The 23,233-nt window shown below is 44.1% G+C and overlaps 2 protein-coding genes across 5 annotated transcripts; both read right to left on the bottom strand.

Annotated features, from left to right (window-relative positions):
• Window positions 1-9,102, bottom strand: LOC125539950 (phosphatidylinositol/phosphatidylcholine transfer protein SFH11). 4 transcript variants are annotated; one of them, XR_015617531.1, is made up of 13 exons: window positions 8,720-9,102; window positions 7,670-7,947; window positions 7,390-7,489; window positions 6,974-7,240; window positions 6,538-6,615; window positions 3,285-3,386; window positions 3,140-3,189; window positions 2,965-3,073; window positions 1,324-1,401; window positions 938-1,039; window positions 795-865; window positions 571-697; window positions 1-340 (listed from the first exon to the last, which is right to left on the bottom strand). XR_015617531.1 is itself a non-coding variant. In XM_048703502.2 (12 exons), exons 2-12 carry the CDS (start codon window positions 7,846-7,848, stop codon window positions 652-654), a joined length of 1,182 nt encoding a protein of 393 aa, XP_048559459.1. In that variant the 5' UTR covers window positions 7,849-7,932; window positions 8,720-9,102; the 3' UTR covers window positions 499-651. The 4 variants fall into 4 exon arrangements, 3 of the variants coding, with proteins under 3 accessions (XP_048559459.1, XP_048559458.1, XP_048559460.1); XM_048703502.2 differs by lacking the exon at window positions 1-340 and having other exon boundaries at window positions 499-697; window positions 7,670-7,932; XM_048703501.2 differs by lacking the exon at window positions 1-340 and having other exon boundaries at window positions 499-697.
• A 5,448-nt stretch (window positions 9,103-14,550) lies between these two features.
• LOC125534245 (BTB/POZ and MATH domain-containing protein 2-like) lies at window positions 14,551-15,663 on the bottom strand. Its single transcript, XM_048697514.2, has one exon. It carries the CDS (start codon window positions 15,661-15,663, stop codon window positions 14,551-14,553), a length of 1,113 nt encoding a protein of 370 aa, XP_048553471.1.
• Window positions 15,664-23,233: the final 7,570 nt, after the last annotated feature.

The following is a 23,233-nucleotide window of genomic DNA, read 5'->3' on the forward strand; positions in this document are numbered from 1 at the left end:
TTGCAACTGAGGTCTTGTTGCGGAAAATTTCCACAACAGAGGTTTTGTTGTAAAACTAGACCCGTCATAGACTATTACAACACCACATATGTTTCTAAAACATAGCCTCTGTTTCGAAAGCGCGTTCGACAAAGAACGGCATGTGAGCTATCAATTGGACGCGTGTCATGCAGCGGAGGTGGCGAACGCGGCCACTACGATCCGTCGGATGATGGTAAGCTTTTCCCTTATTGAAATCTCTAAAAAGATTTGTATTTAGAAACGGAGGGAGTACAATGGAGGTAACATTTCCACGTCTGAATTCAATTTGGATTTCTTCTTTGGGGTCCTGGTGGTGCACCTGTGTTTCAGACAACCAGGTGGTGATCAAGGCCTTGAAATATCACTGAAACCAAAACAACCCTAGAAGCTAGAATTACATCTTGACATTAAGGTGCCTTTGAAATGCAACCGCGATGTTGAAAGAAGCCTTGTGGATGGCAGTTATTGGCAAAAGTATCACATAAAGTAAATTTAGTACTTATAAGAGATGATAACTTTATTCATGATAATTAGAGGAAGGGAGATTACATGAGTAACATAATATGGGACAAGGTAGAGCAGTAGTAGACATCGTGTACACTAGAAATAAAACCGCAATGCGGTGATGACTTATTTTTCCTTCTCACTTGTTTTCTTCTCTGCCGGGACATCATCCCTGTATTAACAAAACAAACAAAACACATATTACGGCCTCAATTTGAAAAGGATTCACAGTATGCAATTAGACAGGTAAAGGAGGATGTCATTCCCACCGTAGGAGTTCCCTCAACTGTTCAATGTGGATACCAAGTTCTTTCTGATTACATATTAGTGTCTCTAGGGTCTGCACGTACAAAGAAAATATCACTCAGCTGATGCTTAGGCTGCAATTTCTTAATTAAGTGTCTTTTCTCACCTCCTTGGTCTGAGCAGCACAGTCTTCAAGTTCTTGTATCTTCCCTGAGATCTGTTCACTGGCTTGTTTCTGATGAGTATTTTCACTCATCTGATTAGCAACCTGTTCCATACAGATTTGCAACAATTAGTAACTGGAGAATTCCCATTTCATGGGGAGTAGTTAGGCTATGAGGCAAAACCACTCATTCGAAAGGCATGCAAGTAATATCTGCTAATCTGAACTCCCGAAGTGCAACTGCACGACTGGTTCACGGTCAAACCATAGCAGAAACATTTGAGTTTTTTTTTATACTTTCTGTGCTATGTGCTATCATATGTGCTGTTCCAGTTTTTAAATGGAAGTATACAAGGGCAGAAGCATAATTTCAGTAACAGTATCAAGACCTGATTATCCTCTAACAACAACATGCCAAGAGTACGTTTCCTACCACACGTGGAATCTACATGTCTTGCTGAAGGCTCCTGCAAATGAAGTGTCAGAAATCCATAATGCATTCTTTGCAAGGGAAAGGAGGGAGAAAACGAGAGAAGATAGGCGTATGTTTCTTCTATTCTGATGTGACACTTGGTGATGAAATTGAGGTGGGAGGGCAAAAGGAAGATGAAATGAGTAGATACAATGAAGGTGTTACACTTCTATTTTTCTCCAATAGATATTTTCTTTTGATGGGAAAGGTCCCTATGTTATGTAATAATAATATTTCTGAAAATCAGCCACTGAAGAAGAAAGGAAACCTCAATGGAGAGATGAGGAGGGGGCAATCCAGGAAAGGAAGCTCACAAGTATGAGATTGTTTTTTTTTAATTATGCAGAATGCCCGTGTGTTGCTATGAAACTAATTTAAAAAATCATGTATAGGATCGTGGCCACACAAAAATGACTTGGAATTTAAAGAACAGGGCAACTTAGAAAAAGTAAGACTAAAAATAACCATACGACATATTATGCAAATCCAAGATGGTAGAAATTGTGGAGAGATTGCCCAACCAGTTATGAAGATACTTTGCTGGAGGAGAGGAGGTGGCATGGAAGGATGTCCATCACCGCCACCAACTCAAATATTTATGGGAGTGATAAAGATAAAAGAGGGCAGTAGATATACTAAATCAAGATTAAAACTTGAACAACCATGAAGTATCTAGTCCATAACACCTACATTGCACGGATACTTGGATACGTATCGGATACGCGATACGGGTATATGCCCGATACGCCAATTTTCTAAAAACATGGATACGGGGATACGTTTATATATAGATGTTACATATATTAATTATTACAAATATGAAGAAAAAAATTAAGGAGGTTCTAGGTCAAAGCATGCCTCAATACGATTACCCCTTTCTTTTCTTGCACTTACTAGTACACTTCCATTAATTGGCAGGGAGGTGTGCCTAGGTTTGCTGTTCCAATCAGTGCATCGATTCTCTCTTGCTCACCTTTCAATTGAACAAAAACATTGACAGACATGTTTTCACATGAACTCATGCCCATGTTGGGAATCTTCAAAAGGTGCGCCTTTATTTTTTAGGGGATTTCACGTCGAACGAGGGGTTTCAGGTATTCAAAACGTGCCGCAGAAGTATCCTAGGAGTATCAAATATTATTTTCTTTTTTATATCAAAATATCAAGGGATACTTACGGGATACGTATCAGGAAGTATCGGGGCAGTATCCGAGTATCCGGGCAGTATCCGGCTGGATACGCGCGCTTTCTGAAGTATCCGTGCAACGTAGCATAACACTTGAAATTGAGAAGTATAATACCAACACATGAATGGCCACTGACCAAACAACACTATTGTAGCCTCCTACTGGGCAATCCAAGGATAGATTTCACTCAGCCAAAGCTAAAGTTGCAAACAACAATACTAACAAAATAGCCTGCTTGCAGTTATAGAAGTCATCTTATTGAAAGATTTCCCACTTCTCCAAAAACTTCCTAGTTACAAATATACTCCCAACAATTAGTTCAGCTTCCCAGCAACTTTTGAACAAACTTTAAAAGAAGCATCATACCTCACCTTAGAAGCACGGATAATTCCAGCATCAGTCCAAGGTCCTTTATCTTGGAGCAAGCACCCTCCAGTTGCAGAACAAGTACACGTTCCACCCAAAAATTCAGGTAAATTGCTGCAGGAAAGAGCAAATGTCATTCTCCTAACATGTAAAAGTAGCTTATAACTTGATGCACTTTACCTTGGCTCAACAGCTTCTAGTACGGTGCTGAGGTAATTGGTCCCCAAAACCTTACAAGTAGCATGTGAGTAAGCACAGTATTCAGTGATTCAATCTTTTGTCCAAGAACAATAATTGGCACTTACAGAAAGAAAACATGCGCTACCTGAATCTTTTTTAAAGTTCTTGCCTCCATAAATGCTTTTAGTACTTTCCACAATGCTCTAAATCCAGAACCAGCGTTGATTATGTAAAGTTGATGTAATGTCTGTATCATAAATCAAAGCCATATGAATATATTGTTGAAACTATCTTCTGCTGAGATTGGAAGCAAGAAATCTAGAACTAGTTTTGTTTCCGAACAACAGGATATTAGCCATAACTGGCTCTGTTTTTATGAAGATCCATAATTTCCCAGCAAAAAATTCGTAGGTGCTAATAAGCAGCAGAATTTAATGGAAAACAAAATAAAATAGAAAGTCATTCCTAACACTCTCATGGTCATGTATTAACTATCTGCGGCATAAAATAAATAAATAAAGAGAAATAAAAATCTAGACTATCGGATTAGACAATAATTTAAGTAGCGCGCTGTGTCGGCATTATAGCTCCGCTATAGTGTTTGGAGGGGCTTCACGCTAAACGCATCATGTACAACTTAGCGTCATTTAGCACGCCATAGAGTCAATTTAGCTCCAAACGTAGAATGCCATAGCCTGCTATTTAAAACTATGGATTAAGCATAGCAAGGATAGAGTTGGATTTTATATCAAGTCGGCTAAGAATCTGGCAGATACCTTCACAAAAGCTTTATCATGTGTTGTGATAGAAAATGCATCAAGGGAGATGGGTAAGAGACCCACATGAGTTGCCATGGTGGTAACCCAGCCTATGTGATCGGAGATCCCGTGAAGTAGGACCTTGGAAAACAAACTACTAGTTAACTGGAGGAGAGTAACTTTACTAACCCATTCTGTTCGAGATGCAGAGCAATCTTTGGAAGAGCAGACCTATATAAGCCCGACTGCTGGTTACACAGTCTATGAGATAGGGTAATCTCTAGTAAGCTCATGAATAGGCCAGGAGTGTGACTAATATGCTCCACAAGCGGGGTTAACCTTCGGCTGCCTAGTACCAGTAAGACAATTAGTGAAACTTCTTTATGCCAAACTGACAATTCAAAGCATAGTCCATTGTTCAGTTGCAGAGAAGTGTAGTTCTTTGCTCTAGGAGGATGTTCAACCTTACCAGTCTCCACTGAAAATACTATACTGGTATATCAAAACAGTGTTCGGAACAGAGGACAACACAATGGGCCTCCAAGATCTGGTGGGGGATTGTTGAATTATAGATGGGCTTTAGGCCCATACAAACAATAAATCCTGCAAAATCTCAAATGCTCATGTGGGTTGTCATGACATGGTCGGAAGTTTAGTACCACCGCGGTCTCGGAGGAGAGGTGAGACAAACATATAAGGGATTCTCTTCCACATGCTATTGGAGCAGATTCTCTTCCACGTGCTATTGGAGCGGATTCTCTTCCACATGCGATTGGAGCTTGAGAAGAGGAGTGGTACAAGCGTGCTCCTCCTCCGCCGTGCGCGCCTCATGTTTCGTGAACGAGCCAAGCCGAGCTCAGACCTATGTCATGTGCGCTTTATATTTGCCGGCCAGGAACAGATAATTAATTAATTGTGAGTCATTAACAGACGTGTTATGTAACAACCATATCTGAAACCGTCGGATTGTGGGTTGTTGCCGACTCGGTCATGGGCCTAGCACCACGTCTTCCTACCCGACCGCATATATATTGGGGGCAGTGGCAACCCTAGCCGTCACCTTATCAGATTGCATCTACTTTGCCTCCTAGCGCATAACCCACTGTCGTTCCTCTCGCTACTACTGCTTTCAGCAATTCCATCCCATTGACCGCGTGCACGGCTATGTGGGAGAGCAGGCCTCCGAAACCCCGCCTTTTGTGATCCTGCACTGGGAGAAGGGCGATTAATTTTTGAGGAGCGTCTCGGCGCGACTGCTCGGTGCTCGCTGTTGTTCCTCTTTGTCCTCTACTTCGACTACGTCCTTGACCTCCACGAAATCGCCATGGGTGAAAACTCCGAAGCCACGAAAAAGGCGCCGAGGATGCTACCTGGGCAACTGGAGGTATGATCTGTGAATCCCTGTTTTACTGGCTTATGCGTTTCCGGTACTCAGCACATTAATAGATATGTCGTTTCTATAACTAGTACGCACTCGCATGTTTACAGATCAGTATGAGGTTAATACTGCTACTGCTATCATCATGATTTATTTATGGATTAAATTAATCATAATATTGCTAATTTTCCGAACATTTCCTACCTGATGATTCATGGGACTACATCAGTGATGACATCCAGGTCTAGATACCTGGCAGGCCCGAGGACTAGCTTGTTGTTACGGCCTGGAAGCCCAGTTGACGCTGCAGTGCCATCTTGCACTACTGCTTGCCGATATCCAACATCTCAAAGTTCAGTTTCATTATCCATTGGACTGCAGGTGCATATCAACCTCAGGGTTCCAGTTCCATGGCCATGGGCATGCGGCACATGACGAACTAGCAAAGGCACACCGCGAAATTGGTCGGTGCTACCATCTGTGGCGATGACCTTGTGACAGGAAGACGCTTCCATGAAGGGCTGGTTGACAACATCATGTACCTCACCATGGAATACCATGGGACTACTGTTGTCACTGATGACATGCCACTGGGCCTGATGAAACTAAAAATGAAGAAGGTGACGGCTAGGATGTCGAGGATAATGACAAGAGAGACATAGATGAAGAGGCGAAGGAGAAGACTAGCTACTCACAAACACAAGGTTTATCACGTCGCCAACATCCACCATATCAAAATCACCTTGAAAAGAACCTTAGGGTTTAAAGCAAACGGTTTAGAAGTTGTTATGGTCGTGAGTGCACAAGGCAGCAGGAGATAGGCCTGTTCGTGAAGGCATTTGATAGGTTATGTTAAAGATATGAAGATTAAGAAAAGGAATAAATAAGTGATAAATATCCTTGTTGGATACTGTTGGCTCAATATGAAAGAGTCCAGTTAAATTAGCAAGGGTTCAATTGAATAGGAAGGTAGATTTATGGTTAGGCCTTGAGTTCGAAAGTTTCAATTGAGCTTTTAGATGAAGCAATGAAATCCCAAAGCCTAATAGATCACTTCCACGTCAGGAACAACCCCTGCTGCAGCTATTGAGGGCGAGTGCCTGATCCCTGGTCTTCAGACCATTATCTTATCAAAGCTATTATAGGCCAAGGTCCACAACAAAATAATTTTTTAGATAAATGATTTTGAACTTCGGGATTCTAGTCTTCCAGGAACATAGTCAAGGGTCTAACATGGACATTTTCTAACTAGATTAGATTACCTCTGGGTAGTAATTGCTGTCAATCTTCTGAATTTCAATGAACATCTCTCGTGCAGCTTTTGAAAAATTGTTCATGCCCTGAAATAACAGGAGTATCCAAATGAATATTTTGGTACATAGTAAAATAGCCTCATCATGTGCTAGTGCTGAGTACTAAAACTAATAGCTTAGACATATGATAGTTTCATGAATGTACATTGCTGTTGCAGCCAAAAATTCCTAATGTAAATAAAACTTGACAGAGGAACAGCCTTAAGAATGAACCAAGTTACATGACAACAAAAACAAATTGAGTACCTGCTTCCAAGACAAAAGCTTGGCCTCAGTATCAGGCAATGAAGAAATGATCAAACAGCTATGCAACTACCCTCTTCAATGAAACAATGGAATTAATGTATATAGCGCTGAGAAGAAGATTTCACAGACAGCAACGCACCAATCCTTTGACATCTAATATGGCTGTTGTAGAAGATATGTGCTTCTTTGCGGCAACAGAACATGCAGGATATCTCAAAGATAAAGTTTTCTCCTGTTCTGATATATGATATTTTATATATCTATCAATACTAGTCACTTGCATGAGCTTACTGAGATCCACTGAGCCAATCCGTTCAATGTATAGTGGCCTTCCAAATCTGTCAACTCCATGAAATCCATGAGGATAGCATCGTTTTAATGCGTCAAATTCCTCAAATTTAAAATCCTGTGACATAGAAACACCATTTCCCCTTAATATTTCAACCAGATAACAATAATACTGTGGAACTAGAAATGTAGAAGGATACAAGACAATTACGAGACTCTTTGGACAAATTACAAACAGAATATTTACAAATGACAGCCATGGCATACCTTTGCAATGGTATCAACAGCACAATCCTCACGCCATTTCAGCATATTCAAGAACATCTCTTTTGCCTTTATTACATTGAATCCTCGCATTCTCAGAAAGCTACATGATGAAGATAGCAATCAGATCAAGTCCAACTTCAATAAAAAATAAGAGTACGTCTGACCTCCTAACTGTTGAGGTGTAAAATATCTCCCAGTTATTTAGATGGATAATTTGGTGATGTAACTATGTATAGAAGTATACAACATAGTTTCTGGATAATGGATAAAACTTAGATACCGTAGTAGGACATGATGGTCATCAAACTTCTCTGGAAGCTGGTTGGTCGCAAGAAGTGACTCCCTCAACGCTTGCACAGACCGCTCTTCCTTCTGGTCATGAATACCATTGGCAATACTCTGAGAAATTTTGATCTTGCTGTTCCTTCTAAGTAGTTGCTCAATAGATCTGAAGCTCATCTTTGATACGGAGCTGTTTTTGTTATCCACTTGCAGGAAGTGCCAGTAAGGTTCAAGTGGAAACTTGGTAAATTAGTTCTGAAGCTGTGGTATTGAACCCTTCGTAAAAAGAAGGCAGGCCATTAGAAGCAGGTTTGACTCCATTACATTCGCTTGGCATTCCACTTTCTTTTATTTGATCCAACAATGTAAGCAAGCATACACAAAGCAGAAAGGAAAGAGAGTTTTAACTGTGCAAGTCCATGGGGAAACAATATGGTAGTTATGGTCATTAGTATTCTGTGCTGCGATTTATTTTTTCTGTAATACCATCAACGTCCCTGATTTAAATTTTAGAGTTTAATATTTTATAAGTTAAGAAAAGAGGAATATTTAAGACCACCTATCCTATATAGCATAATATACTATCGTGAATTTCTGGCATCACCAAGAAAAGAAGATGAGGAAGGTATTCAATAGACCATCATGTTTGCCGTAATTTGATTGGCCAACAGTAACCCATTGCCAAATATAGCTAGATACTTGTGATTTATTTTCTGTTCATGGATGATGCTTTGCTTTTGTACTGCAATATTAATCTGGCCCACGCAGAAGATGGAAGAACTCAAGAATTCCACTTCTGCACGGTCCAACTGATGCACATCAGTGCAGCTACAATTTAAGGCGGCACCGCAAGAAAATTAAGAAAGAGAAAATGAAATAGTCACTAGTGCAATAGGTCCACAGCGTCGTCTGAGCACTGATAACCGTGCGCAATTCCGCTAATTTTGAATGCATGTTTCCTCAAAAAAAAAATCAAATGCATGTCATGTATGCACAAACACAAGGAATTTGCTGTTCTGCAATCTCAAGAACCAACATAGGATCTTACCTAGGGTTGAAGCTCCGGGATGCTGCTTGTGAGCGCGCTACCAATTATTTTGCGAATAAACCAGGAGTCCTCCTCGTCCTGGACTTGGAAGATATAAAATGGGGGCTGGGTCTCCTGGGCGTGGCATTACGTCGAACGCCTGGTGGGCATGCGGCGGGTGCCAGGCGGAAGGGAAAGGATGCTTCCGCGGGCGGCAATAAGAGGAATCCGGCGTCTCCCTCATGGACACGGCGCCGGAGAAGCGACGTGAAGCGGCCGCATACTCCTCCTCGGCCAGGCCCATCACGTGCGGCTGCCGACTGCTTCGCTCCGAGTGCGCGGAGAATCCATTGGCGTCGCTCGGGAGGTCTTAACGCCTTCTCGCGTCACTGACATGTGGGGGTGGTGTGTGTCGCCCTTGCAGCAAATCAGGCTTTTTTTTAGACAAATTGCAGCAAATCAGGCGCCTCGCGTCTGTCGCTACATGGGCCTGGCCCATCTTCCAACTGCAGCCACGAGCGAGCGCACGCGCGCATGGCCGTGTTTAGTTCGTTTTTTCCCTCTGATTAGTAGTAACTGTGAGCGACGCGAGATTGTAAAAAAAAACTGTGAGCGACGCGAGATTGTAAAAAAAAACTGTGAGCGACGCGAGATTGTAAAAAAAAACTGTGAGCGACGCATCAGCACGAAATTGAAATGTGCGTTTTATTCCCGTCAAAAAAAGAGAAAGAAATGTGCGTTTTTTTGCTAAATAAACAACACAGGTCGCTAAATTAATAACTGCGTGTCTGGTTTTCACAGCGTTTTTTTACGATTTTTTGTTTTTGAACCGGTTTCTGAGAAAACATCACAAATTCAAGAAATGTTAACGAGTATGAAAAAAGTTCCGGAAATTTTTAAAAATACAAATAAAATTAAATGCATGCAAATTCAACAACAATGTGCACGAACTCGAAAAAGTTCATGAATTAAAAAATTATTCATGACATTCAACAATATCATGAAACAAAAAATGTGCATGAATTTTAAACATGTTTGTGAATTTGAAAAAAGTCACGAAATTGAAGAAATGTTCCTAAATTTAAAAAAAATCACATTTTTGCTAATGTTCATGAATGTGAATAGTGTTAAAACAAATCACTAATTTGAACTAAATTATGAATTTTAATAATGTCAATTAATTCAAACAAATTTTCATGAAATTTAAAAATTATGTATCTACAAAATGCTAGTGAATTTAAAAAATGGATGTGAATTGATATGATGTTCACGTATTGAGAAAAGATCATGGAATTAAACAAGCTCAAAATCACAAATATTTTTGAGTTCAAAAGGAGTTCATGTAATTGAAAAAATGTTTGTGAATTAAAAAACATGCATTAAAAAATGCTCACGAATTCAAATAAAGTTTACAAATTTGAATAGTGTTCACGAATTCAAATAAAGTTTTCAAAATTCAAATGAAGTTTGTGAAATCCAAAAAATCTCGAATTCAAGAAATATTAATATTAATGAAAAACAATTCATGAAATTAAAATGTGAATTTGAATAATAAAAATGAAAAGAAAAGGAAGAAAATTTAAAAGGATAAAGGATAATGGAAAAAAGGAAAGAAAACCGATTAAAAAATAAAGAACAACGGAAAACTTTGAAGAAAAAAATGATAGAAAAAAACATATGGAAAGAGAAGAGCAGGTGAGCAATGGAGATGATGCTTATGGCGAGGAGGGAGGGTGCCCTTAGCGACCACAACAACATGAGAGAAGAGCATCCATGGCGGCAATGATAGCAAAAAGGTGAGGAAAGGCACGTCCATGGCAGCCTTTAGAAAAAAAACGGAGGGAGAAAAAGGATAGATAGGATCATAGAAGAAAAGGAAACGAGTGGATGATAAGCCGTTTATAAAGAGACAAGGTTAAAGAGAAGCGGTAGCGTGGGCGCCAACAACGCGTGGTGCTGCACAGAACATGCGAAAGCTTGGCCCATCGGCGGTGATTGTTCATCTTATACGTTGCGACGTACATAATGTCTTCTCTGCATCCTCCACTCCACATGCCTCGCCCGCTGTCGTGGCGTCGCCATGTCGATCTCGGATGATGTCCCGGCCACTCACCCGCACATGTGAAGTCTCGTCCTCGTCTATGCTGGTGACACCATGGGCACCTGCATTATCTCTGTCTCCAACGAGGTCTTGATTCAGCCTCGTGGGAGACACATAAGCAGTACACCACCCACGTTGTGGCTTTCACGCGGAATTAACTTATCCAAATCTTTTTTTCAGGTAACTGATAAATAGCTAAAGTGTACTCCCTTCCTTAACAAATATATACAGCCCATTCAGAGAAAAGTTAGAACATCTTATACTTGTGACCGAGGGAGTACAATAATTGGACTCAGCCAGACGAATGTTTTCTTGACCTGATGATCCACTTGGGAAAGCGCCCCCCCCACCCCCTGTCTCTGATAACCGATAAGCATCGGCAACATAACAGTGTGATGGTTTTTTTGGATAGAAAAACAGAGCAAGCTCACAACCCAACCAAAACAAAGAATGTGAAAAAGAATTGTTGTCATGGGTACTCATGGCGACGGAGCAAGTTGAATTCGATGTTTGAGGTTAAGGTAATATAAGGTGAGAGATTTGGTGAATGGGATGGTCTTATCCGGCAGTTGTGCCACCAACTTGACGATCAGTGGTGGACCTAGGATCTAATTGCTGGGGGTGCCAAACATCAATACATGGGTAAAAGTTTTTAATAAATTACACAAAATAAGCATGATTGGGCCTAAACGTCGTCATAAATCCAATAATTAGTCCAAAAAATAAGATTAAATATACCATGTAAACTATTTGCAATCATTCGTGAAATAATAGCCAGTAGAACTAGTTTCAGTTTATGTACTTTTATTCATGAGCGTAGGAGTCACAATTTTGAGGCTCATAATCTCGCTAAATTTGCTTGTAATCTAGCCTTAGGTAGGCATACCTGGTTGGGTACCCCGCATAATCCGAACCGTGTATCCATGAACATTATTCAATAAAGTGGCGAGAATTCTCAAAAAAAAATGTAAACTATTTTCATTTTTATAGGGGGTGCCATGGCACCCCTCCGCCACTGTTGGCGGTAGCGGAATCAAGGAGAGTTGTGGTGGTTAGAGGTTCAAAACATAACATACAGCTGATCAAGATCGACTGTGGTTGTAGATATTTTCAGACGAAGCTCCAATTATCAGCAACTAATCCTATCCTCCCAGGACACAAGTACATGGCACGATCCACCTCTTCGCCGGGAGGCAGATTACCAGCACGATCCACACTGATCTAAACAAGCTCCCACTGAATGTTCTGCTTAACGGTGTACAAATTGCTGCCGAACGCCCTGTTTTTGCTATGTTCAGGAAAACAGGGGTACTGCTATCATGTTTGCATTGCATGCCTTCTTCATTGTTTTGTTTGTGATAGTGCTGATTTCAGTGCAATGTGTGTCAAAAGTTCTACGCGGTGCGCCGGCCGAAACTTTCGGCCGGTCCCGCGCGAGCCACTCGATCGAGACCATCGTACGCTTGGCGCGAGCACCGTGCCCCCGCCTTATCTTGTTTCTCCGATCCCCTACTCTCTTAGCTGGGTCCACGCACGGGGGTGGCCACACTCCTCGTCCTTCTCCAGATCTCGTCGTCGCCATGGATGCGCCCGTCACCATGCTCGCTCCCTTCGCCATGGCCGCGTGCGATGAGGCCAAGCACCGGAATGCATCTGACAAGCAAGGGGTGCTACAACCGGCGTCCAAATATGCTACGACCGGTGAGCCAAAGTGCTACAATGGCATAATTTTTTGCTACTGCGGACGGTGACCGCGGTGACCACACCTGCAGATGCTGCAACCGCTGTGGCTAGATGCTGAAACCGGCATGATTTTTTGCTACTACGGGGTGGTGGCCGCGGTGACCATGCGCCTACAGATGTTGCAATCCGTTCTCGCTAGATGCTGGAACCGGCAGCGAAAAATGCTGGAACCACGGTGTTCATTTGCTGGAACCGATGAGGTGATTTGCTACAACCGAAGATGCTAATGTTCATGACTTGCACGACAACTACAACTGGCGGTGGCGGCCATGATGTTCTTTTGCTACAACCGTGGCCACGTCTTGCTATGACCATAATTGTAGATCGTTGCCACGACGGCAGCCGTGTGTTTGCGACCTGCACGATGAGCTACAACTGGTAGCAGACAACCACAATGTTTTTTGCTACAACTATGTCTCTGTTTTGCTTCGACCAATGATGAAAATGTTGCCACGACGGCCGTCATGGTTTTTCCATCAAAGAGGTGTGTTCGCTGATGGCGACAGTAGACGACGAGCACGACGACCCGGGGGCGAGCGGTGGTGGCCGTTAGCCGCGGACGAGCGTGAGGTGGCGGCGTGGGGTGCGAAAGCGGAGGCGGCGCGAGGTGCAAAGGCGGAGGCGGCGCGGGCTCGATCCTGTGCGGGAGGAAGGAGAGATGCAAATCAAACAAACCTGGCCGCTCCAACCGGGCGGCTGCTAGGCGACCGGCCCGAATTTGGGCCGGCGCGCCCACGCAGATCAGTGCCCAAAGTGAAAACACAGGATAGGATTTAATTGATGTGGGACGCCAATGCTGGCACACGTATGCCCAGAGGTCCGTCAGTTACTTCAGAGATTAGTTATTTCACAACAATTGGGCTGAGCAGCATGCATTGTTTCCAGACCCGATGATCAACCTCAGATATCCTATAACTTAAAACTGACACAATCCCTCCCTTAGCCCCCTAATTTCTTGGCCATGTTTTTCTTCTCTGTGTTTGCTTTTGTAATCTCTGTCGCTTTTTCCATCTCTGTGTTTGCATCTCTGTCGCTTAAGCGACAAATAGTGACAGGTTTTGAAAAGAACAATAGAGCAAAGTTCATAACCCAGCGAAAACGCCGACGAAAACCAAGAACATGAAAGCAAATTCTTACATATCATGTAGGGCTGGAATTCGAGCCGAGTCGAGCCAGCTCGGCTCGACTCGCTAGAGCTCCTTTCGTTAACGAGCTAGCTCGACTCGACTCGTTACTATAACGAGCTTAAACCCAAGATTGACTCGACTCGTATAACTCGCGAGCTGGCTCGTTTAGCTTGTTAAGCTCGTTAAAGATATGAACATAAAACCCTCAAAATGATAAAAAATAATTATGTATATATTAAACATATATATCACTAAACAATTGTAATTTTCTTGTAATGCATGAGTCTTCTAGGCGGGTGGGTCTTCAATGGCTGGGCCTTGTGTTGTGCGTCTGGAACGTAGGGTGCTGAGTGGCTTATCTTTTTTTGTATTGAGAGTGGCTGATCTTTTGTACCGAGCCTAACGAGTTACACGAATACTCGTGAGATTGGCTCGTTTAACTTGGTCTATAAACGATCTTAAACTAAAGCTTGGCTCAACTCATTATTCTTCGAGTTCGAGTCGATTCGAGCCGAGTCACGAGCTACTCGTTTAGCTCGCGAGCTTCGAGCTTTTTTTCCAGCCCTATATCATGGGTAGTGTAAAGTGCAAACTCAAGGCAATCAAATTTTGTGGATATGACCAATAACCTAACTACAAAGGTATATCAAATTCTTTCTCACGACGATGAGAGAGGCGTCTATCATAAACTGGACTCTTGCTTAAATAGTACTATGGAGTATGGAGTATAAACAGTACTTCAGCACACCAATAACCTAATAAACTATAAAAATTCGACCTTCCAGCAGAAAACAAAGCTATATCGTATATATGTAGTCCGAGAGATTACCCTAGATACTAAGTATACGTACCACATGCATGCATGCACAAGAAAATTTCACTCAGCCGCTCGTCGACGGCGCCGGCACGTCCATGATCCTCCTCGTCGCCGGAGCAGCGCCGCTGGACAATAATCTCCTCTTTATCGCTGCCAAACTCAGGCCCCTGCGCGCCGCGAAGTTCCGGCACGCCTGCGCGAGGTCCTTGCACGAGTAGTCCTCCGCCATCTCCATGAGCGCGTCCACGGTGGAGTCCTTGATGAAGTCGCCCAGCCTGCACGCGCACATCAGCTTCAGCCTCTCGATGAGGTAGTAGTCGGCCGCCTCGAACAGCCGCAGCGTCAGGTCGTACGACCCCCTCCCTTTGGCGGCCTCGGGAGGCAGCTCGTCGGTGTAGATGAAGTGGAGCACGCCCCGGAACGCCTCCGGGGTGACAATGCCGCCGCCGACCTCGAGGACGTCCTTGCCCGCCTCGCGGCCGTGGCCGTAGAGGAGGCTCTCGAACCATGCCGACTGCGCGGCCACCACCATCCGGTGCGCCTCGAAGATCTCGCCGTCCACGTCGAAGCGCACGTCGAAGGGGGCCTTCCCGCCGGCGAGGAACCTGAGGGCGTTCTCCCCGTGGTTGGACGGCGGCGGCGGCGGCATCTGGACGAGGCCCGGGCGGTTGATGGCGAGGCTCCTCCTCCGCGCCAGGTGGATCGTGACGGTGCAGCGGACGGTGATGGAGTCGGCGTGGATGGCGCCGAGCGCGGCGCTCTCAAGCTGCTCCCGGGTGATGTAGCGGCGGATGCCCCAGCTGTTGCAGAAGGTGTCGTACTTGCAGGCGCGATCGGAGCGGCGCGTGTGGCGGACGTCGCCGTTGGGGCCGAGGAGCTGGAAGGTGAACTCGGCGCGCACGGGGCGGAACTGCGGCTTGTAGAGCGTCTGCGCGTAGAAGGCGACCCAGGCGCCGTCGGCCGTGCTGTAGCCGTCCGGGTAGAAGCGGATGTACCAGCGGCGGCCGTCGACGGAGAAGTACTGCGACAGGATCGACTTGCCCACGCCCATGCCCTTGGTGCGGCTGTACTCGCGGATCGTGAACTCGTGGGTGCCGGACACCTTGGGCACCTCGCTGATGGACCCCGTCACCGCCGTGGTGTCGCCGCCGTCGGCGACGGAAGGGCCGACGCCCATGTCGAACGGATCTGTCTAGGGTTTAGAAAAAAGTTGTTGAGGTTTTGATCAGATTAGATTAGGAGGTTGTTAACTAAGGGTTGAGTATATAAGAGGGCCCAGGTGATTAATCTAATTCGGATGGGTCTCTAACCCGTACCACGCAATAATCACGTTACAACTCTTTTTGTTTTCTATTCTAAAAAAAACTCTTTTTTAGGGGATAATCACGTTACAAGTTCGCTTGCGTTCGGTTGGTTTCCTACGTAAATCAGGAGCCGTGTATGCATGTACCTGTTTTCCAGTTTAAATAAAAATTTATTAAAAGCCTATATCGCATGCATCAAGTCTTTACGTGAATCTCCCTGAAAAAAAGTCTTCACGTGACTGATCCCTCTACGGTCACGCCTACGCCCGTGCCATGGAAATATGAGGGCATGTACAAAGATGTGAAAGTATCATGTAGGATGAATGATGGATGGACAAGAGAGAACTCATAAGAAAAGACTTGTGGAGATGATCTCTTAACATAACATGTCTCACCATGTTTTTAAGAATAGTTAGTTATTGAAGATAAGGCTAAGAGATGACCCATTGTAGATAATTTTTTTTGTCATCTCTAAATTACATGTGAGACTTAAGATAAAATCATCTTATCAACCATTGTACATGTCCTAAAAAGGTATAGTCGCCCCCGATCCTTCACTCGTCTGGTAAGCACTCGAGTTCACTTCCGCCATGTGGGCCAAGAGCATGCATGTTCTACAGTACCTGTGTTCTAGTGTCCTCATGGCACAACCACATCGATAGCACGCGTTCGACGCCGCCGTGTTGATCTGAGGGCATGTACAATAGTTGATAAGATAGTCTTATCTTAAATCTTGCATGTAATTTAGAGATGACAAAAAAAATGTCTACAATAGATCATCTCTTAGCCTTATTTTCAATAATTGGCTATTCCTAAAAACGTAATGAGACATATTGTGCTAAAAGATCATCTCTTGTCTTCTCTTAAATAAGAGAAGACAAACCTTTTTCTTATGATTTCTCTCTCCTTCATCTCATTAGAGGTCCCATCACCAACAGCCTCCACTACCTTGCCGCCGTGCTCACGTCGTTGTAAACATCTTCCATACGCCGGCGTGTTTACTGCCACGGTGCTGGCCCGAGGGCTCGTTGCAGTCTCTCTCTTTCTCTCTCTCTCACTCACTCACACACACTCACACTCTCTCTCTCTTACAGAGAAGCGGTAGGAGCAAAGAAGATGCATGGACGATTGTTCTGTCTGCTTATACAGTGGACAGAGACTGCAGTTAGGCCATCCTTGGCGCTCAAGCCTATCCGCAGTCCAAATTATGTTGTTGTATGTTCCCTGGTCCAAATTCTACAAGTTTTTTTGCCTAGCTTGTGATACTCCATGCATACTCCCATTGTCGGTGCTCTCATTGTCGTACGCTCCCTTGTTAGCCGACCCGTTCGCCGCCGCCGATTACTAGCCGACACTTGCCCTGCGCACGAGGAAGCAGATTCCATGAACATGAAGGTGTGTGTATAGAGGCAACTTCAAATCTTCAAAAATTGTTTGCTTTTTTCTTTAAAAAATGTTCCGAATCTCAAATATTTGTTTGTGGTCTAAAACAACAGAGTTTTATTTTATTTTTCAACTTTTTCAAAAATAATTCTAAATCTTCAAAACTTCTTCCGATTTTAAGTTTCGTTTGAACATTTCAGAAAATGTTCCTATTTTCATAATCAGAAATTTAGAAAATGTTTGCAAATTTGGAAAAATGTTCTTGTATTCAAATTGTGTTCGAATTTCAAAATTATTCATGTTTTCAATAGTTATTCACATATCCAAAAATAAATTGTGTTTTTCAATTTTGGTTGTTGTTTCAAAAAATTGTTCCTTATCTCAAATTATGGTCTAAAATTGAGACAATGTTTCCACTTTCCAAAAATTGTTCAAGGACTAAAAAAGGACCCGTTTTTTTAAAAAATGGTCATGTTTCAAAATTTGAAAGAATACCACTGTTTTGAACTAAAATTGATCAAAGGTTAAACATGTTCAAGTTTTCAAAAAAGTATTTGATATTTTTCAAAAAATATTTACATTTTCAGAAACTATTTGAGTTGTTAAAAAACTATTCATAATTATGAAAATGGTTTGTGTTTAAAAAAATATTCACTTTGTTCCAATATAAAAGTTTCATTTTGAAGTTTCAAAAAATGTCTCGGGTCTTTCTCTTTTGATTGTTCTTAACGGTTCACGCTGCCTATTAGCCGCCAAACCGCATAAGCTCAAGTGCCTAGTCCCCCACGTGCATTGACAAGCAAGAGGTTGTGTTTGAGTTTTTTTTCATTGTGCAGATTACAAATGTTCCGGCTAAGTCGAGGGGTGCCCTACGTGAAAAAGCACTAGTTATCGCAGCGAGCGGCATATAGAAACTCCCGACGAGACTTCTTTAGTGTGAAAAATAGATGAGGTGTTTTTTTTTGAAAGGAATAACAGATGTATTCCACTTAATCATGGTGCCCCATATCGGAGATCACCAAACCTGATACAAAGTCTGGGGCATTAGTTGCCCACATGAATAGAGGGTCCAGAGCGCCCCAAGCATGCTGCGCCAAAGCGTGTGCAACCATATTACATTCCCGGTGGCAAAAGAGAAAATCTGAGAATTCAAAGGAAGAGCGACACAAGCTCCTAGCCTCTCTGAATAGGACTCCAAGCTCCGCAGCATCATAGGCTCGCCCTTTCAGCGCCGTGACCATGTTCAGACAGTCAGATTCAAAGACAATGCGTTGGGCCCCTAATTCAGAAGCGCCCTCAATTGCTTTCATACATGCAATCATCTCGGCCTGAAGAGGGCTGCGCACATTTTGCATCTTGCCAGCCGCCGCCACCAGAAAAGTGCCATGCTCATCGCGTGCAACAAAACCCCATGCCCCTGCTTCAGACTCTTCATGAAACGCCGCATCTTTGTTTATTTTTATGAGTCCCGCGGCCGGAGGCGTCCATGAATATTTGACTGTAGATGTAGGAGGAGATTTGGTTTGCAGACACGCATAATCCATCAGGTGCTTGGTGATGAAAGCACTGACCTCACCCGTCGATCGCTGCTTTTTGCCCGCGTGAGTTTTATTCCTTGTCGTCCACCAGTCCCAAAGGAGGACACATGCCCGTAGCTTTCTCTCAATCGGAAGCGAGCAAATATGCCTCATAACATCAAAAGCATCAGGGCACTCACATAACGCCACACGAATATCCTCCAAATTCTGTTCCCTCCAAATCACCTTCACTTTTTTGCATTTCAAGAACAAATGACCACCATCTTCATCCAGCCTCTGGCACATGGGACATCTAGTATCCAGCTCAGTGTGTTTCCTTTTGATATTGAGCAGAGTAGGAAGGCTATTGTGTGTTAGTCTCCACAGGAACATGCGAACCTTACCTGGGAGTTGAAGCTTCCAAATATGCTGCCACTTGTTCAAGGACTTACCTTGCTCACTGGAGGGGCCAGAGTTTTGTTGCTTATTAGCATCCTTCAGGTTCACTCCTAGTTGGTAGGCAGACTTCACTGAAAAAAACCCCTTCTTGTCAAAATGGCAAGAGACTGCATCTTCCATGTCCGGTTTCAATGGTATGGCCAGAATCAACCGAGCATCGTCCTGGGTAAAAAGCTCCCTCACAAGCTCCTCATCCCAGTTTTCAGTAATTGGATTGATCAACTCATATACCTTCGACACAATGGACCTCCCTTGGTGAGTAATAGGTCTCCTTGTCACCCCCTCGGCAGCCACGGATCTGTCCAGCAGTTTACTTGAGTGCCATCCCCAATTCGCCAAACAATGCCCTCCTTAAGCAGGTCGCAGCCTCGAAGAATGCTGCGCCAGGTGTAGGACATATCCCTATGCTCACCGGCCTCTAGAATTGAGCAATCAGGGTGGTACTTCGCCTTCAACACCACCGCGCAAAGCAATTCAGGGTTTTGGATCAACCTCCAGCTTTGACGAGCGAGCATGGCCATGTTAAAAATATGAAGGTCACGGAAACCCAGCCCACCATCCTTCTTCGCCTTCGTGAGTCTTTCCCACCCGATCCAGTGACACTTATGCCGCCCGCCTTGCTGACTCCACCAGTAATGACAAATCATTGAGCTAATTTTCTTCACACAAGCTCTTGGTTAGGTCAAAACAGGACATTGCATAGGTTGGGATGGCTTGTGCCACTGCTTTTATCAGAGTCTCCTTCCCCACCTTGGACAAGAGTTTCTCAATCCAACCCTGGATTCTCCTCCAGATGCTTTCCTTGATGTACTCGAACTCCTTACTTTTTGCTGCTCCTAGATGTACTGGTAGACCAAGATAGCGCTCATTTTGTGTTTCAGTATAGATACCAAGGACCTGCAAAACTTACTGCTTGTTATGATTGCTCGTTTTCTTGCTGAAGAAAGCGGACGACTTGTCCCTGTTGATTTTCTGGCCAGATTGTTTTTCGTAGACATCCAGAATCTCTTGCAGTCGAGTTGCACTTTCACTGGTAGCCTTCATAATAATTAAGGAATCGTCCGCGAAGAAAAGATGATTGATACTAGGAGCCCTTGGATAGATCTGAACCCCCTCAATGGAGCGATCCAGCTCAGCTCGCTGCAGCAAGATGGAGAAAGCTTCCGCACAAAGGATGAACAAATATGGCGATAATGGGTCACCTTGCCGCAAGCCTCTCTAGGGAAAGACAACCTCAGTCAGTGTCCAGTTAAACTTGACACGATAGGAAACATATCTTACACACTTCATGATCAGACTCACCCAACCGGCAGCGAAGCCCATTTTATGCATCATCTTCTCCAGGAAGTCCCACTCAACTCGATCATATGCCTTGCTCATGTCCAGCTTTACTGCCGCGAGCCCTTGCCTGCCTCCCTTCCTCTTGTGCATCAGATGAGTGATCTCATAGGCTAGGAGCACATTGTCAGTGATCATCCGGCCAGGCACAAAGGCTGACTGCGTTGGAGAAATCAAATCCGGGAGAATTACTTTCAGCCGGTTAGCAATAACCTTTGATATGAGTTTATAGAGCACATTGCAAAGGCTGATTGGGCAGTACTGTGTTAGAAACTCTGGGTTTTTACCTTGGGGATTAGCACAATGTTTGTCTCATTCCACCCCTCCGGGATCTCACCACCGTTGAGCACTCTCAGGACCTCCTCCTGAATCTTGGGCCCCACCATATGCCAGAATCTTTTGTAAAAGATTGCTGGCATACCGTCCGGGCCTGGCGCCTTCAAATCACCAATGGAATCAAGGACTTCCTTAATTTCTTCACCAGTAAAGGCCTTGGCTAGCATCTCATTCATCTCCGGAGTGACCGAGGAAGGAACATGACGGAAGATGTCACCGTTTAGTGGGCCTGCAGAGGATAAGAACAAACTTTTGTAGTAGTTAGTGATAAAAAGGTCCTATCTCTTCCTCCCCCTCCACTACACTTCCATCCTCCCTCTTTAAGCTCCTAATCATATTAATTCTCCTCCTCTCCGATGCTTGAGCATGAAAGAACTTCGTGTTTCGGTCCCCTTTCTGGAGCCAATTTACATGTGCGCGTTGCTGCCAGTACAAGTTATATTGATCCTCGAGTCGATCCAGTTTGTATCTCAAAAGTTGCTCCCTTGAAATCTGCTCTTGGCTGATCCCTCCTCTCCTACACCTTTCAAGGTCTCTCTTAGCAACCTTAATTCTGTGTTTAAGCTCCCCTAGCACTTCTCTATCCCACCTCAGCAAACTCCCTCCCACCCTCCTGATCGCCTCCCCCACCGAACCTCCCCCATCCACAAAAGATGCATTCCACGCCCCCTCAACTACCTCTGCACACCCCTCCTCCTGCAGCCAGCGCGCCTCAATTCGAAAACCACTTGGCCCCTTTCCATCGCCCATTAGCTTACTCTGCCCATTCAACTCTGCAATAACTGGGCGGTGATCAGAATGTCTAGGATCCCCATTTATGATTTTGTGCAGTGGGAACAAACACCTCCAGTTGGCATTCGCCACCGCTCGGTCCAGTCGCTCACGGGTATACCCAGCCACCATTTGCCAATTATTTCGCCAAGTGAATGGGTCCCCCACAAAACCCAAGTCCTCCAACTCGCATTGCTCCAAGCACCCCCGAAAGGCATCCATACATCCCTGGGCCCGAGCCGGCCCACCCTCCTTCTCACCTGCAAAGAGGATCTCATTAAAGTCCCCCACACACAACCACGGGAGATCCGACTGGCCATACAATGTGCGGAGCAGCCTCCAAGTGTTCTCTTTCTTGCCCGCTCTAGATTCACCATACACTCCCGTCAATCTCCACCTTGTACCATTGTCTTCCACCACCTCGGCATCGATATGGTACCTCCCTTTCCATCTCAGATTCACCTCAACTCCCCTTCTCCAGAAAAGAGCCAGACCGCCACTCCGCCCTTCACAGTCTCTTGCCACCATATTTACCATATTCATCCGCCACCTTAAGAAATCCAGCTCCTTTTCCTTCATCTTTGTTTCTGAAAGGAAAAGGATGTCGGGCTCTTCCACCTTCTGGAGGTCCAGAAGGCTCTGAACTGCCGATGGGTTCCCAAGCCCCCGGCAGTTCCAGGCTATTACCTTCATTGATGCTCGCAGGGCTGTTTCGACAGCCCCGCTCCAAAAAATAGATGAGGTGTTGCACGGGTTGGAATGTAGTGGTCTAGCCCACTCTGGAGATGTTGGTACCTTAGACGGTGATATATTGTACTCCCTCTATGCTATTAGTGTAAAAAAGCTCTTATGTTATGGGACGGAGGGAGTATATTATCGGTTTTTCTCTTCGGTTTTTCAGTGGATTTCTTCAGTAAACCAGCTGTTGGACTTTTTACGGTGTTAAATATATTAAAAATGTTCAGACTATGTTTACAAGTATTTAGTGTATAACTAAGAAAGTTTACCATATAATAAAAAGGTGTCAACGTATGTTGAATAATATTTAATTTGTATGAGAAAAGTTTCACCATAGCAATTTTATTCTATAGAAACATATTTAAAAAGTGTCCGGGAAAAAATTGCAAGAAAAAACATAGCCAAAACAAATTGTATGAAATATCAACTAAACATATAATTAAAAGCAAAATTTTAAATAGAATCATCAAATAAAAAAAAGAGAGAAACCAAAACGGAATAGCGAAGGGAAACCCCCAAAAGGAAAATCAACACAAAAATCGAAAAGAAATGCTGCAGGAGCGCATCGAAGGAAAAAAAAGCGGGAACGCCCCGACTGGGCTGGCCCAATTTGCCTCGCTGTGCCTAGTCGATGGCAGCCCATAGGACTCCCACGAAGGCCGAATCCTCGAGCTGGACTGGATTCTAATCGGGGGCCCTTACTTCCTCGCCTGGCCGGCTTGGCTGGCCCTCGTCCTCGGCGGCGCCCGCACGTCCTGATCCGGCACCGGCGGCGTACGGACACTCCACGCTTTTTGGAACACCATGTACACGCCAGAAGATCCCAGATATTTCGGTTGAGTCCTAACGTATAGGCTTTGCTGTTACTTCTGTTGGAAATATGAGAAAATTACTATAAGAT

Source organism: Triticum urartu, chromosome 2A, assembly GCF_056163025.1.
Source record: "Triticum urartu cultivar PI428250 chromosome 2A, HENAU_Tu73, whole genome shotgun sequence".
NCBI classification, from domain to species: domain Eukaryota; kingdom Viridiplantae; phylum Streptophyta; class Magnoliopsida; order Poales; family Poaceae; genus Triticum; species Triticum urartu.

Excerpts from the sequence above, each read along its gene's own strand:
- LOC125539950 (XM_048703502.2), bottom strand. The coding sequence starts at position 7,848 with ATGAGCTTCAGATCTATTGAGCAACTACTTAGAAGGAACAGCAAGATC. Across the intron at positions 1,040-1,323 it reads TGTTGTTAGAGGATAATCAG|GTTGCTAATCAGATGAGTGA; the intron begins GTCTTGATACTG and ends TGTATGGAACAG. Across the intron at positions 866-937 it reads GTGCTGCTCAGACCAAGGAG|ACCCTAGAGACACTAATATG; the intron begins GTGAGAAAAGAC and ends TTGTACGTGCAG.
- LOC125534245 (XM_048697514.2), bottom strand. The coding sequence starts at position 15,663 with ATGGGCGTCGGCCCTTCCGTCGCCGACGGCGGCGACACCACGGCGGTG.